The sequence below is a fragment of the Exophiala spinifera genome (genome assembly GCF_000836115.1).
Source record: "Exophiala spinifera strain CBS 89968 unplaced genomic scaffold supercont1.7, whole genome shotgun sequence".
NCBI classification, from domain to species: Eukaryota; Fungi; Ascomycota; class Eurotiomycetes; order Chaetothyriales; family Herpotrichiellaceae; genus Exophiala; species Exophiala spinifera.
This window is the reverse complement of record NW_015622519.1, coordinates 788,838-802,666: the sequence shown is the minus strand read 5'-3', so window position 1 is coordinate 802,666 and position 13,829 is coordinate 788,838. Positions and strand designations below refer to the sequence as shown.

The following is a 13,829-nucleotide window of genomic DNA, read 5'->3' as shown; positions in this document are numbered from 1 at the left end:
ACCTAGGTACACAAGGTACTTATGACTATACAGGAGTACATCACACCGCCCCTGCCAAACCCCCTCCGTGGCGATGTTGCTTGCGCCTAAAAAAAACCCCCCCGGGCCCGAGATACGTGAAGTAAGCCAACGCCTCGAACGCAGCTAAGACCAAGAAACACTTGACGCACCAACCTAACACCCAACAACGATAAACACTCGGGATGCCTCATGACCACTCCAGACAAAGCGCTGGGCTCGCCCATTCTTTCACCCTGTACGTAGTGCAATCTATTATAGTATTCATGCTCTTCTTGCATCGGCGCGAGGAGCGCGGGTGTGTGTGTCGACAGCACACAGTGACGGCTTGTGTCAAAAACAAAATCAACACGAAAGATAAGACATAGCATCTTCCTCCGACGATACCCAACGCGAAAACTTTAACATGCACAGCCTTCCCTTCCTTGGTCGAGGTTGATATTGATCGGGTCTGAGAAATCGCCGCCATATTCCTCGCTCTCCTCCTGCGCCAGGGCGTTGCGGGCGATGACTTCAAAGGCCTGCTCGACGTTGATGCTCTCCTTGGCGCTGGTCTCGAAGTAGGGCATCTGCCCGCGCGACTGGCAATAGGCCATGGCTCGCTTCTGGGAGATCATCCTCCGCTCCTCGCCCTGGTCGATCTTGTTGCCCAGCACGACAAAGGGGAAAGTCTCGGGTTCGCGGGGCGACGCTTGGATGAGGAACTCGTCGCGCCAGGAGTCGAGCGTCTCGAACGACTTTGCGCTGTTGACATCGTAGACGAGCACGCAGCAGTCCGCGCCGCGGTAGAAGGCGACTCCCAGCGACTGGAAGCGTTCTTGGCCGGCCGTGTCCCAAAGCTGGAGCGTCACGATTCTGTCGTCGACGTTGACTTCCTTGGTCAAGAAGTCCGCGCCGATGGTGGCTTTGTAGGACGTGGAAAATTTCTTGTTTACCTAGAACACATCACGAAACCAAGAAGATCGCGTCAGGATCCAACCATGTAATCAGGAACAAGGCACAGTGCGAGGAATGACACGGCGACAGGGGCTTTGGCACGAGAGAGCGAAAATACAGGGCAGGGGCGCGGCGTACATATTGATTCATCAAACTCGTCTTGCCTACGCCGCTATCACCGAGGATAATGACCTGCGCCATAAAGGGTCAGTACATCTGATCTGGGGGGAACGCTGTTTTGCGAAGAGCGCAGGGCTCGTTGGCAGCGTACCTTCAAAAGCACCTTCTTTCTCGACGACATGGCCTTTTATGTATCTCTTGGGAGTGATCTCTGATGGACGCTGTAGAATAAGCAACGGGCCAGGTAATGGTCGAGATTGCGTGGGTTTGTCTGGAGAGGGTCTGGAGCTTTCGACTGATAAGTGTGGCTAGTGCGCCGCAGGCGGGCAGCTCTTTGGCGGGAAGAGGTCACGAGGGTGACTGCGAGGAGGATGTAGGAAGAAGCACGGATGGCCAACTGGCGCTTGGAGGGGGTGGGCTTTCAAGACAACAGAAAGTGGTTTGAAGAAGCTTAGTTGAGTTGTTCATCGACCTACGATGGAACACTTGGAACACGGGCATTGTATGGGAACACTGCTCCGATGGGATGGATGGTCGTCATGCACCCTTCAGACAAACGCAGTTTAGCCCGAGCCCGCCTGTGGCTCGTATCTCTCACTCGCTTTGCCTGAGGTGTCTCAAGGCCGTTGGCCCCAGTTCTACCTGCACTGAGTAGGCGCCAGCTTATCAGGGCAGGTCAGCCGACCTCATACGCTCGTTCCCCGGTATTCGTACCGCGAATGCATATGTCCTACGATGGCACGCAGGGACTCGTAACTCGTTGTCAGGCACAAGACGTTCTTACTATTTTCATGTCGACCGCGTTTCCTTCTTAAGGCTGCGCTATGACGACTTTTGACACGGCTCTCTACCCTTGACTGCAAGATGCCAATAGGCCAAATGACAAGATGACGACCACGTGGCGCGACACATATCTCTCGGCCTTGCAAGAACGGCAGAAAGTTGAACAAGCCAACCTGACGCTCTACGACTACTGCACCAAACTCGCCGACGAAAAAGCTGATCTCCAAAAAAATGCGACCGCGGCCCAGATTGCAGCGGCAGGAGGACCAGAGGATGCCGAGCAGCAGTCACCACCACCATCATCATCACCAGCAGCAGCAGCAGCAGCAGTGACCCAGCCATCGTACCTGGGAATAGGCATGGGCATAATGCGAGTGACGTCGCCCACGGCCGCTGCCGCCCGTCCGGACTCACCGACAGTCGCGCAGATTCGTCAGGACCTAGCCAGGGCGCAACAGGAGCGTGGCGACCTGCAGACCCGTCTCGAGAGGGCGGTCCACGACCTCGACGCGCTCAAGGCCAGGGCCAAAGGCGACGCCAGGCGCATCGCCCAGCTCAACGCCAGCCTGGCGCAGGTCACCGTCAAACTGCGCGACAGGGAGGAAGAACTGCGCGGCAAGGCGAAACTGATTGAGAACGTGCAGGACGAGAACGTGACGTTGAATCTCCAGCTCAACATGGCCGAGGAGCGGTCCGACACGCTGCGGCGGGAGAACAAGGAGCTCGTCGATCGCTGGATGGCCCGCATGGGCAAGGAAGCCGATCGTATGAACGAGGAGAACAGATTCGAATGAAATCGGATATAGACCGAATGCTCGATGCCGTGACGAAACAATTCACCTGCGCACTCTCCCGACCAACGTGAGCCGTCACTTCGATCTATCGTCCATCCCCGCTCGCTATATTTACTCATCCAATGTGGTCAGCCAGGCCCTGGCGAGCTATATCATTCTACAAAAGCGTGCTTTCTTAACAACCCGATGGTCGTCTCCGAGACACGACACGGCGTTACTATGCCCGACCCACGAGGGACCTCGTTTCAGCGCGCCCTGGTCTCCCGTTTCTTATAGCAGAACGCGGACGCTTTTTCTAAGGTCAGCACTCCCACCAATCTCAAGTATCGGTAGTGTAGCGTGAGAGACCCTAGCGGAAAGCAGCCCGATAATACAGCCCCTGAGTCGACCAATAAGAGAACACATATCTTGCCTCGGAAACTTCCAAGGACGACATCGTTATGAGGGCTAGAATAAGCATACTTTACACGAGCCGAGACCAAGTTGAGACCAAGTTGAGACGTTCAAGAAAATGAAATTGTCTGCAATGGTTGATCGTAAGAGGTAATAATGCATTAGAATACTGTCAATCGGTGGTATAATGTCGGCGCCTGGCCATCTTCTATCAAATAGGTCATGCCCCTTTTAGAATGCAATCCAATGGTCGAAATGTCTTCTAGGAAACCGACGCTATGCAAAATTTCGTGAACATCGTCCAAGCTGTCGTCCGAAAATGGCTGGTGGGAGCTCAGCCTAACTCAATACCGGCCTTCTGATCTTGTCCTGTGCCGCAGGACCTGTTGTAATACCTAATTGCTGCCGCCCATAGTCTTGAGAAACGCGTCCAACTCTCTCCGATCTTTCCGTTGATGATACCATTTCCCAGGATCGTCCGTCCAACTGACCATGCCGCTCCAGCGTTCCTTCTCCACCACTGACAGCACGTTAATGGGATCATTGTGATTCGATTCTTTGATCTTGTGCGCCGGGCTGCGGAATGGTTTAAGACTGACAATGTGACATCCCTCCTTGAGATCCAAGAACATGTATTTGAGATTGTCGTTCAATTGTGCCGAGAATGCTTGATTGTTGACCAGGACGACATCTGCCCGCTTGAGAACTTGTCGGATGGTATCATTTTTCAGGAAGTCACCATGAATCAGTTGGACGTCACCGGGCTTGATACCCCAGAGTTGACACCTCGCTCGAAATTCTGTAGCCTGAAGTTGGGCTAGTTCGTTTGGATTGTCCATGTACTCGCAGCCCCAAGCTTCGCAGCCGGTTTCCAACGCTGCCTGGACGACACAGTTACCGACTCCGGAGCCTAGATCGACAAAGACATGTTCCGACTTCAGACCCGTCTCCCTGAAGATCCGACTCAAGAACTTGGGGAGAAGCTCTCCGTAGACGGAGTTGGAAAAGGCCTCATATTGCCTTACTGATTCGACCTTGGGCGATACTGTGCGAGCATAAACCTGACCTCTAATAATGTGTTCGGCCAACTTCAGTTCAACCTGTTTCATTTGATCCAGCTTCTTTGCAATCGTGCCGTCATCACGCTTCTCCTTCATGAGGCTGTTGTATTTCTCAATTGTCTTGATATACTCTGTCTGTGCTCCAACACGGCCTTTTAGCCCGTGGGTTGCGTGTCGATGCAGCATCTGAACAAATCCGGAGCCTTCTTCCTCATTGTCCACTTTGCGGGCTGAGGCGATGTCGAGGTAGTATTCGGCCACCATTTTCATGTTGGCTTCGATTTCGTCCAACGGCTTAAAGTCAGATGAATCGATCGGCCTGAGTAATTGATACTTTTCGCCTTGTAACGAGGTCGGATATTGAAGCTCGATCACTGGATACTCGTCCTCGTCAACTTTCAACGTCTTGAAGAATTCTTCGTACTTGACTTTGCCGTGTTGATCAGGTTGAGGATTTGCGACCTGGATGGCATGAATCATAGAAAGTCGGTTGCTTCCATCCTCTGAGAACGCTTGGAGATCTCTAACTTTGCGCTTCTCGTCTACAGCGTCTTGCCCATCCGTGCGCATTCGCTTTCTAGGCTTGTCCTCCTCTTCACTCTCCTCGTCCGAACTTGTGAACTGCGGCGTCGATACGGCAGGTGAAGCCCGCTTGACTCGGCTATGCTTCTCATGTTTGATGCGTTCAATCGGTTCTCGGCTGCCTTGTCTGGAATGTGTGGAAGCTGGGGTGAGGGACTTGCGAGGGACGCTTGTCTTTCGAGAGATGCTATGAGAGTTGGCGCTGCGCACGTTGTGAGACGGTGCTGGCGCGGATGCAGAAAGCCTTGACGCTGGCTTCGTGGTCGAAGCAACGGTGACCATTTTAGTTAACATCTTCGGAGGCTGCTTCTTCGCTTTGAGGGCCGCCAACCCTGACAAGGGTCGACCCTGTGACGGCAGCGAACTCATGGTCGCAAATCGATAATAAGTCCAGAGAAACGATAGACGTAAAACAGCAATAGCAAATCTAGATCTGTTGATACATGCGATCGCATAGGAAGAAACGAAGGCGCCGATTTCTGGAGTAAGGAATGTGAGATCACACGACTGGGGGAAGACGAAAGATGCAGAGGGCGCAAGGCAACCAACATCGAAGCCAAAGTGCCTGCAGGCGAGATCTGCGTTTGCCGATGCGAGTATGTGGCGGCCAAGCCTGAGATTTCCGGCAAACACCGCCGCCGGAGCCTAAACTGGGGCGAGCCTCGCAGCCCCCACGGCCTTGCGTGCGGGTGAGCCAGGGGCCCAGGTCAAGGAACATTCTCTTCCCTGCGGCACCCACTTGCCTGACAGTTGGGGTCAGTCCGAATGTCATGCCTTTAAGTCGCGCTCGTGCAACTCCCACGAGATATATACAGCAATGACCCAGTTGAAGACCGAGCGCTTCTTGTCTACATGTACATATCGTGATGCGCCTAGTCAGAGCTGGGAATGTGCTGATTGGTCCTTGGTCCTTGGTCCTTGACTGACAAGGAAATCCATCCGCATTGTTACAAGCCTAGCTGTTGGTACCTATCTGTCGACGTCCTCATTCACGCCTCCGGAGACGAACTGTTGCGCCGGGGTCGTGCATTGGGCCTGTTCTCATTTTTATGATTATTCCATGATCTCTTCGAGCCGCCTCCCTTTCCTAAGAAGCCCCGATGACCACGGAAATCCCGCTTGTGAGATTGTCTTTGTTCATGGTGTCTCTCTTGGACACTGGTGTCTGGATGAGACTCTATCCACGTCTCAAGCATAGACGACACCTTCGGGCCCCAAACTTCCTCTCCTGCCTCTAAATCCTCATACGTGAGGGCGCTCACCAGCCCCTCTGGAGGAGGCTGGGCAGTTGTAAAGTCTGCCTGCTGACTTCTTATTAGGCTAGCCATGGTACCATATGAACCACAAGCAATGCCCAGGTCGTATGCAAAGGAGCGGACATAGAAGCCGCTGCTGACTGTCAAGCGTATCCGAGCTGCAGGAGCATCTGCAGGAGAGCTCTCTTGTGTCGGCAGATGGTGGATATGCATGGCTGCTTTTTCGTGCCGTGGGAGGTTGTTCTGATTGGACTTCACCGGTGTCTTGGTTGAACTGTTCGCGGACCCATGTTCACCCTGCGTTCCAACCGATTTTTTCGTGTCTTCTGCACCTCTCATCAGTTTCTGGAACACGGCTTTCTCTTCTTCGCCGGCTTGCTCAGCTGGCCACCGAAAATCATGCGACCCTGGCTCGTAATAGTCCAAAAGAGAGCACTCTGTGATCTCAATCTCGCGGCTTTCCAATTCGCGAGGAAGCTCCTTTCCACTGCGAGCGTAGTCATACAGCTTCATTCCATCAATTTTAATCGCACTGTACATGGGCGGAATCTGCTTCATCTTGCCGGTAAACTTTGCCACCTGATTCTCAACCACTGCTCTTGTAATGTCTCCTGTAGGTGCTTCCGCAACGACTTTGCCCATAACATCGTAGCTGTCGGTGGTCTTCCCAAAGAGCACGACTGTCTCGTAGGTTTTCTTGCAGGATAGAAATTCGAGCAAATGCTTCGTGCCCCTTCCGATTCCTACAATGAGCACACCTGTGGCCAATGGGTCCAGGGTACCTCCATGGCCCATCTTGAAGACTTGGTCCGTATCGCGTCTGCGCCGTTTGCGCGATTGTCTAGACTTTTCATCTTCGTCTTTCTTGGTCCGATCCAAGAGCGGCGCAAAAAGTTTCGACTCGGCAAAGTGATGCTGGAGGTCTCGCAAAACTTGAGCGGAGGAGAGACTTGGGGGTTTGCTCACGGCTAATTGAAAATTGGACTTGTCAGGACGGGAGGACCTTAGGAGAGGAATTGGCCTCACCGAAGACGCCTTCGAGTATTTTTGTGGGTGGCTGAGCCATCTTCAGAACGTGTTTCGGTATCATTCAGCGACGACGATTCCACTCGGGATCGTTCGTGAGAGCGCAGCCGTTATTGATTCCAGGCCTTCACGTGTTCCTTTGTTGAAACCGCCCATAGGATCCATACTCGTAGAATATTTATTTAATACCTCATTGAACTCATGCGGAGAAAGGACTGCCACGTGAGGATTAATACACTAAGACCAATTAGGTCAGGTGAAACCCGGCACCCAAAAGAACAGATTCAATCGGACAAATGACGTGCATCGTTCGCGGGCCATCCAGCGCGCCTTTGACTTTCCCAGCCTTGACGGCTATGGCTTTTGACATTATCACTTTACACCTTCTTGCTATCTGCAAGTGACGAGCGAATCGACTCACGATCCGTTGTGACATGCGTTATGCTCGCGACAGACGCTGTTAAACCGCACAATCGATGCTGACCGCGACTTAATCGACCCACTTAACCACCACCACCACGCCCGCACCCTCACCCTGACGCGAAGAGAGCAATGTCACAGCCTCAAATCTGACTTTCGTCTTAATATGTCCACACTGCCTGAAGAACGCGTCCTCAAACCCCTGGATCCCGTTCCAGAAGACGTGAACGAATGGCCTGATTTTGCCTTGAGGGATGTAAAAGTATTTTATCAGGGGAAAGGACGATATGCAGACTTGTTACACGCTTCCGAGGAAACACCACTTTGTGTTGTTGGGGAGCTGATGCCATTGGATGATGAACATGACCATTTAGGTGCGTCTTCTGAAGTGTTGACGTGTAAAACATACTGACACGCTTGTTGAGTACTGATTGAGAACCCTCTTTACGCGCGAATAAAGATCGATAATGTTACAAACTTTAGCTTTGGGCAGGACGATGATGGCAAACCTGTTATTTGGGCTGCAGGAAAAGCAGGCTGGTATGAAATTTCGCCGTCTGATCGCTATCTGAGCCACTACAATGATACTGTCGAGGCCATTGATCTGTTTTATTTCATGGTAGATCAACATCAAAGGCTCCCTAAAACGCGGCAACGCTTTGGTTTTAGGATAGATCCGTTCCTCAAAGATTATCAAAAGCATACGGGATACAGAATTGACGACGATGACGAAGCCATGGAGACAATCCACAAACATCACAGATTCCTTCTCAAGCAGATGATTGAGGAGAGAGAAGGTATAGATTGGTCACAGACTTATCTATGGAATCACCTTGCGGAAACATACGCCGACGAGGTAGAAGAGCTCCAAACAACACTGTCTCGGCTCACCCAGGCAACCGCAGTGGAAGAACCGGAAATGGGTGGTGGCGGTGACGACGGCGATGACGAATCGGAACAAGACTCTTCTTCCGAGTCAGAAGAATCCGGATCAGAACAGCAGTCCAAAGCAGACTCCGGAGACGACAGGAGCACATCGACAGAAGTAAAACCCCCACCTATCGACTGGACGAGACCTATATGGGAGATGCTTAACATTCTACGGAAGTCGGCAAACTTCAATATGAGACACTGCGGCATTGATGAAGCTGCAACCGAACTTGAGAAACTTCCGGCATTCGAAGGCACACATGAGGACGCCGTGGCCGCCTTCGAGCATTCTGCGGAAGAATTGCTCAGACTGATGAACGAGGCCAAACTCCGCAAGAAGTTCAATTGGTCTACTCGAAGAATCTATGACGAGCTAGAAGCCACGCTTGCAGATGAAGTAGCTGATGAAACCATGAAGACGCCAGGCAAATCAGCCAAACAGCGCCACCGCATGAAATCTGTCCTCCGCCCGAGTGGCGCCATTAAGTCGCACAAACGCGCCAGAGCTGCCGACACCGTGGATGAGGACGAGGAGATGAGTGATATACCAGTCTCATCCTCCATGGTGGCTCGACGACAGGCACCCCCACTCCATAGTCGTCTGCGAGAAACCACTGCAGACTCAGCAAGAAGTCGCGAGGACAGTCCTAGTCGTCAGCTAAATGGTCATTACGACCCAGATGCATTGCCCGAGCTCCCGCCAGTACCTGAGGCTCAGGAGCTTCTCGACCTGGTGGCTGAGGAAGCAAGGCGAGTGGGGAGACAGTACCAGGTAGGGCATTTGCAGTCCTTCTTGGGACAATGGGCACCTTGACGGTACATAAACGATGGCGTCCCGGGAGAAAGTTGGTGAAGGCGTCGTGGATGCATTGTATAACTGTGATACCCCTGTTTGCATTCTGGATAGTGATAAAGACCAGGAGCCCCCTGTTGTGTATTTCGACTTCCGAAGCTGGAACGTGATACGTCCTAGCATGCCGCACCGTGTTGATGCGTTGCATTATTATCATCGTCCAGCGGCTCTTCTACTCTTGCCTGGTCGCTTTGGCTTTCCTTTCATCTTGCTCGCCGAGAAGCCTCGCATGTCCCCGCTGCTGATGGCATCGCCGCTTTTGGAGAACCTCTTCTTGCCTCCGAATCCAAACTTCTGATCGCGCTTCTGTCTCTTGTTCGGAGGTCCGTTGGGTCCCGCACCTCGTTCACGGCCAGAGCGGTCCTTTGTAGGTGCGCTATCTACATCGATACTCTGGAAGAGATCACTGTCCTCGACGACCTTGCCTGTATCTTGTCCTTTTCGTTCTGCGGGGCATGTCATGTTAGTAAAGGGACAATATACACCACGAATCAGGTAAATGAGGAGGTGTATGTGTACGGCTGGGTGACTTACTTCTCTTCAACTCCTTGATCTTGTCAAGGGTGTTCCGCTTCTCCTTGGCGCGCTCCTGCTCCTTCGCCACTTGGACGGCCTTGCCGAATTTCTTTGCGTCCCTGAGCTTGCGGGCCTCCTCGGCCGCCTTCTTGGATGCGGCATCATCGTACATCTTCTTCTTCACGCGGCCCATGTGCTCGTCCGATTTGACCATCTCGGCAAAGTAGTCAGCCGGCCGCGAGAAGGGGATGTGTTCCTTTTTGAGCAGGGCGCGTCCTTCGACGGCGGCGTCGCGGGCGATGCGGTAGAACTCCAATTCGCGCGTGAGGTCGTCGTTCGGGTCTGGGATCGACGTCTCCGTCGACGGGAGCTGCGATATCAGGGAGTTGTGCATGTGGAAAGGGGTAGACTTGGAACCGGGATCCTTGACCAGAGCGACACGCTTCGTCGACGCGATAAGCGCGGGCCCGTTGTTGATGGTCAGGCGTTGGTGCGGGATCGTGTCTTCGAGGTCTTCGTCTTCCAGGTCGGAGAGGGGCACGTCGGATTCGTCTTCGGCTTCGGACGCCGAGGCGTCAACGGGGAGAGGAGGTTGAGGGATGGTAGATGATGATGTGCTTGCACCCTTGGCCGCAGTGGTGTCTTCCTCTTCGTCAGAGAAGGATGCGAAGTTCTCCTTGTCTTCTTCGTCGAGCCTCGCACCGGTGCTTTCATCCGGTATGCTCCCTTCTGATTCCTCATGGTCTCCGGGTATCTGGCCTTTCTGGCGCTTGCGCTTCTCTGCTGCTTTGACAAGTTTCTGTCTCTTCTCGGCCTCGTAGTCCCGTCCCTTGTGTCGGTCCAAGGCCGCCAGAAGTTTACTCTTCTTGGCCATATTTCTGAATTTGACTGTCGAACAATGCAGAACAACCACGGGTAGACTGAAGCTGGGTTGCACGTTGTTGGGAAGTCAAGTTTCGGTGTATGAAGAATTTCTTGAATCTTGAGCAGAAAATTATACTGAGTTGGAGATGGCTGCGGAGTGGCAGTTTGGTGGATCCAGCCTGGAGGGAACTAACTGGTAACTATCTGGGCTCAGGGAAGAATAGTGGTCTGACCAATAATCCGGCATCAATATTTAGCTTTGAGTGACAGTCAGACCGGTTGCTTTTACTCTATCCCGAAACAGCGACCTCACTCTGCACTTCGTCTACTGTGGTTCAACACCAATGCCCATTCTATTCAGTATCCTTCAGGTTGCGACCCTCGACACGCTGTTGGCCTGTACAACAGGTCAAGGATGACGTCTTGAGTATAGGAACCACGTGCCGCGAACTCGTCAATGCGAGCAATTGTATCCCACTGAGCGCCACCTCATCATGGTATGTGAAGCAGAGTACTGGTATCCTGGTTACACAAGTCCACAGCCTCGTATTCCAACCTCCCCCCTGCTTTCATCACCCTCTCATTTCCACATGTCCCACGTTGTAACAGTTGTCTTTCGGCCATGCCTAACGGGACATTCTTCCAGTCTGCTTCCCTCCCGACACCGCCACCCACTCAGCAAGCCAGCCCGCCTTATTCCTCCGACAACATTGCGGCGGCAGTATCTTCTGCCTCTGACTATGCCGGCCCGAACGACGCGACTGCGAGACTTACCGAGGCCATTGATGACTTCCTGGGAGACCTGGAGAAGAAGTTCAAAGGGATCAGCGATGAGATATTGACCAAGCTGGACGACATGGCAGAGCGCTGTGATCGCCTCGAGCAAGAGATTTTGCTGAAAGATGCTAGTGCGATGGACAACACGGGAAAGAACTCGGCGGGTTCAAACGCCGGCTCATCATGACGGCCGGTCAGCTGAGAGTTTACACCATTTTGGAAGGAGAACGACGCACAAGACCAAGTCTCTGCAAAGCCTGGTCGCATTTAGGCTGTGAATCGCAGTCTCAAGGGTTCTACTTTGGCAAGCATACTCTGACATAAAGATCCTTCACATCGTCAAACCGATTTGCTGCCGTGCATGGTCTCATTTATGCCTACGAATGTCGGGATCCAGGTCTGTGACAAAGAGGTACATCTCACACGTCAGGTCCCCTCCTATCTCGAAACAAGGTTTCTATCCTCGTATCCGGACTACTCATCGTACTATCGAGGCAAAGATCCAAAAGGTTGAGGGGCCATATGCAAAGTACCCGGGGCTTCGAACCCGGCAGGTCTGGTAGAAACACGTTTGAAGCCATTTTAAACTCCTGTAGTAGACTCAACTTTTGAGACCCAGTGCCCAATAGTTTGTTCTAACCCAAATGCATAACTTTCCGCTCATGTTTGAATAGTTTACAATTCACTCTTTGCGTCGTCCTTGACCAGGAACTTGGCCAGAATATTGCTCCGTCTCTGAAGATCGTCGATCTTTTCTGGAGCAAGACCACCCTTCTTCAACAAACCTGCCAGCCTTGTTTGCTCCTTCATAGCATACTCTGGGTTACCAGTGATCTTGCTCAGTGCACGCAGATAGTAGTCCACGCTCTTGTCCTTGAGGTTGGCGGCCGCCTTCTTAACCTCCGCAGTTGCCTTGTCAACATCCTTGATACCGCCGGCTGTGATGTATTTCGCCAGCACGGTGTCGATGACTTCAAGGGTGCCCGCCTGGCTGTTCAGCCCTCCACCTGGAACGCGGTATGTGCCGGCCTTGGAGTTCACGAAGTCCACAAGCGCTTCCTCACTGCGGCCACCGCTGTATGCTTCGGCTTCGGTGCTACCCTTCGGGAAGAACTTGATCGTAGGATAACCCGTGATTCCTTGTGCCTGGGCCGTAGCTTTGCTGTTCTCCGCTTCTGCATCGACTTTGGCAATGAGGACGTTGGGTTCCGCGGCGAAGTCAGAGGCGACTTTCTCCCATGTTGGCGCGAGAGACTTGCAGTCTATGCGGGTCGTCGTTAGCAGTCACTCAATTTTCAAGGCCCAACAGCAGAGAACTTACGGCCACACCAAGGTGCGGTGAACGCCACGAGAACGTCTTTATCACCGCCAATTTCCGTCTTGAAAGAACTGTCGGTCAACATCTCGACATGGCTAGGCGCTTTCTTGGGACCTCTGCTCTTGACGCCACTTTTCTCTGTGACGAACTTGGTCAAAGATTCGAGATCTCGGCCACCATTGTAGTCCTCCGGCACACTTCCGGGCTTTCCATCGAACCACTTGAGTGTTGGGAACCCTTGAACACCAAATCTCTTGCCCAGGTCCTTATGCTTGTCCGCATCAACATTGGCAATGGTGACTTTGTTGCCGCTGGCAGCGAAGGCGCTGGCCAACTCTTCATAGACAGGGGCGAGATTCTTGCAGTGTCCACACCAAGGGGCAAAAAATTCGACTAGAGCAGGTTTATTGGACTCGAAAACAACACTGTCGAAGTTTGAAGGGATCAAGTTGATCACGTCTGAGGCGGTGGCAACGAGCGGCAGGGCGAGAGTTGCCAGGGACAAAAGGGCACGGAACTGTACCATTCTGGCGTTGCAGCAGGAGTTCGTAAGACGGGTTGGTAAAGAATGAGAGATCGATGAAAGTCGCTCGGCAATGTGGAAGTATGAACATGCAAAGTCGAAGCGAAAAGAAAACTGAAATGCGGTCGAGGGATATGATACATGTATGGGGAGTCTGCTGCGGCTACACACTGCAGGTCGCTGCTATTTCAGGTCTACCGCAGGGTCTTCGATTTCCAAGCATCGGAAAAGACACCTGTCTCCTAATAACACAGCCTTGCGCTTCACGATACTAACTAATCATCCGCGTCTGCAAATGATTACTCTCCGTCGCATCACCACTACGCGGGCAGCAATGGTGGCTGAAAAACGCACAGAGAGTAACCCAGGACAGTGATTAATCAGGTTGACTTGATTGATACACATTAGGCTATTGTTACTATGCCCTATAGATACAGAGTCCGACCCTATCCAGCGCTCTTCACACTGCGGACTAAAATCTCGGGTTTGCGACTACCTATGGCTTAAATCGCTAGTTGTCAATCAACCCAGCGCCTTTGCTTGCTACACATCAATCATCTAGAATTCAAGCAAGTTGGGTATTGAGAACGTTGATGAGTCGTAATGTTTTTCGTTGTTTCTGGCGTCCATTGATTTATCTCAACCTCCATGATATAACT

The 13,829-nt window shown here is 52.5% G+C and overlaps 8 protein-coding genes across 8 annotated transcripts; 3 read left to right on the top strand and 5 right to left on the bottom strand.

Moving 5' to 3' along the window:
• Positions 1-419: 419 nt before the first annotated feature.
• On the bottom strand, positions 420-1,155 carry PV08_09269 (uncharacterized protein; the record flags this gene model as incomplete). The annotated part of the gene is made up of 2 exons (XM_016383588.1): positions 420-953; positions 1,093-1,155. The coding sequence occupies 2 exons, from the start codon at positions 1,153-1,155 to the stop codon at positions 420-422; spliced, it is 597 nt and encodes a 198-aa protein (XP_016232211.1).
• Positions 1,156-1,961: 806 nt separating this feature from the next.
• Positions 1,962-2,651, top strand: PV08_09268 (uncharacterized protein; the record flags this gene model as incomplete). The annotated part of the gene is made up of 1 exon (XM_016383587.1): positions 1,962-2,651. The coding sequence occupies one exon, from the start codon at positions 1,962-1,964 to the stop codon at positions 2,649-2,651; it is 690 nt and encodes a 229-aa protein (XP_016232210.1).
• A 788-nt stretch (positions 2,652-3,439) lies between these two features.
• Positions 3,440-5,056, bottom strand: PV08_09267 (uncharacterized protein; the record flags this gene model as incomplete). Its single annotated transcript, XM_016383586.1, has 1 exon — positions 3,440-5,056. One exon carries the CDS (start codon positions 5,054-5,056, stop codon positions 3,440-3,442), a length of 1,617 nt encoding a protein of 538 aa, XP_016232209.1.
• A 620-nt stretch (positions 5,057-5,676) lies between these two features.
• PV08_09266 (tRNA pseudouridine(55) synthase) lies at positions 5,677-7,009 on the bottom strand (the record flags this gene model as incomplete). Its single annotated transcript, XM_016383585.1, has 2 exons — positions 5,677-6,911; positions 6,970-7,009. 2 exons carry the CDS (start codon positions 7,007-7,009, stop codon positions 5,677-5,679), a joined length of 1,275 nt encoding a protein of 424 aa, XP_016232208.1.
• Positions 7,010-7,555: 546 nt separating this feature from the next.
• On the top strand, positions 7,556-9,133 carry PV08_09265 (uncharacterized protein; the record flags this gene model as incomplete). The annotated part of the gene is made up of 2 exons (XM_016383584.1): positions 7,556-7,763; positions 7,815-9,133. 2 exons carry the CDS (start codon positions 7,556-7,558, stop codon positions 9,131-9,133), a joined length of 1,527 nt encoding a protein of 508 aa, XP_016232207.1.
• A 192-nt stretch (positions 9,134-9,325) lies between these two features.
• On the bottom strand, positions 9,326-10,562 carry PV08_09264 (uncharacterized protein; the record flags this gene model as incomplete). The annotated part of the gene is made up of 2 exons (XM_016383583.1): positions 9,326-9,618; positions 9,707-10,562. 2 exons carry the CDS (start codon positions 10,560-10,562, stop codon positions 9,326-9,328), a joined length of 1,149 nt encoding a protein of 382 aa, XP_016232206.1.
• Positions 10,563-11,174: 612 nt separating this feature from the next.
• Positions 11,175-11,516, top strand: PV08_09263 (uncharacterized protein; the record flags this gene model as incomplete). Its single annotated transcript, XM_016383582.1, has 1 exon — positions 11,175-11,516. The coding sequence occupies one exon, from the start codon at positions 11,175-11,177 to the stop codon at positions 11,514-11,516; it is 342 nt and encodes a 113-aa protein (XP_016232205.1).
• A 488-nt stretch (positions 11,517-12,004) lies between these two features.
• On the bottom strand, positions 12,005-13,173 carry PV08_09262 (protein disulfide-isomerase domain; the record flags this gene model as incomplete). Its single annotated transcript, XM_016383581.1, has 2 exons — positions 12,005-12,591; positions 12,651-13,173. The coding sequence occupies 2 exons, from the start codon at positions 13,171-13,173 to the stop codon at positions 12,005-12,007; spliced, it is 1,110 nt and encodes a 369-aa protein (XP_016232204.1).
• Positions 13,174-13,829: the final 656 nt, after the last annotated feature.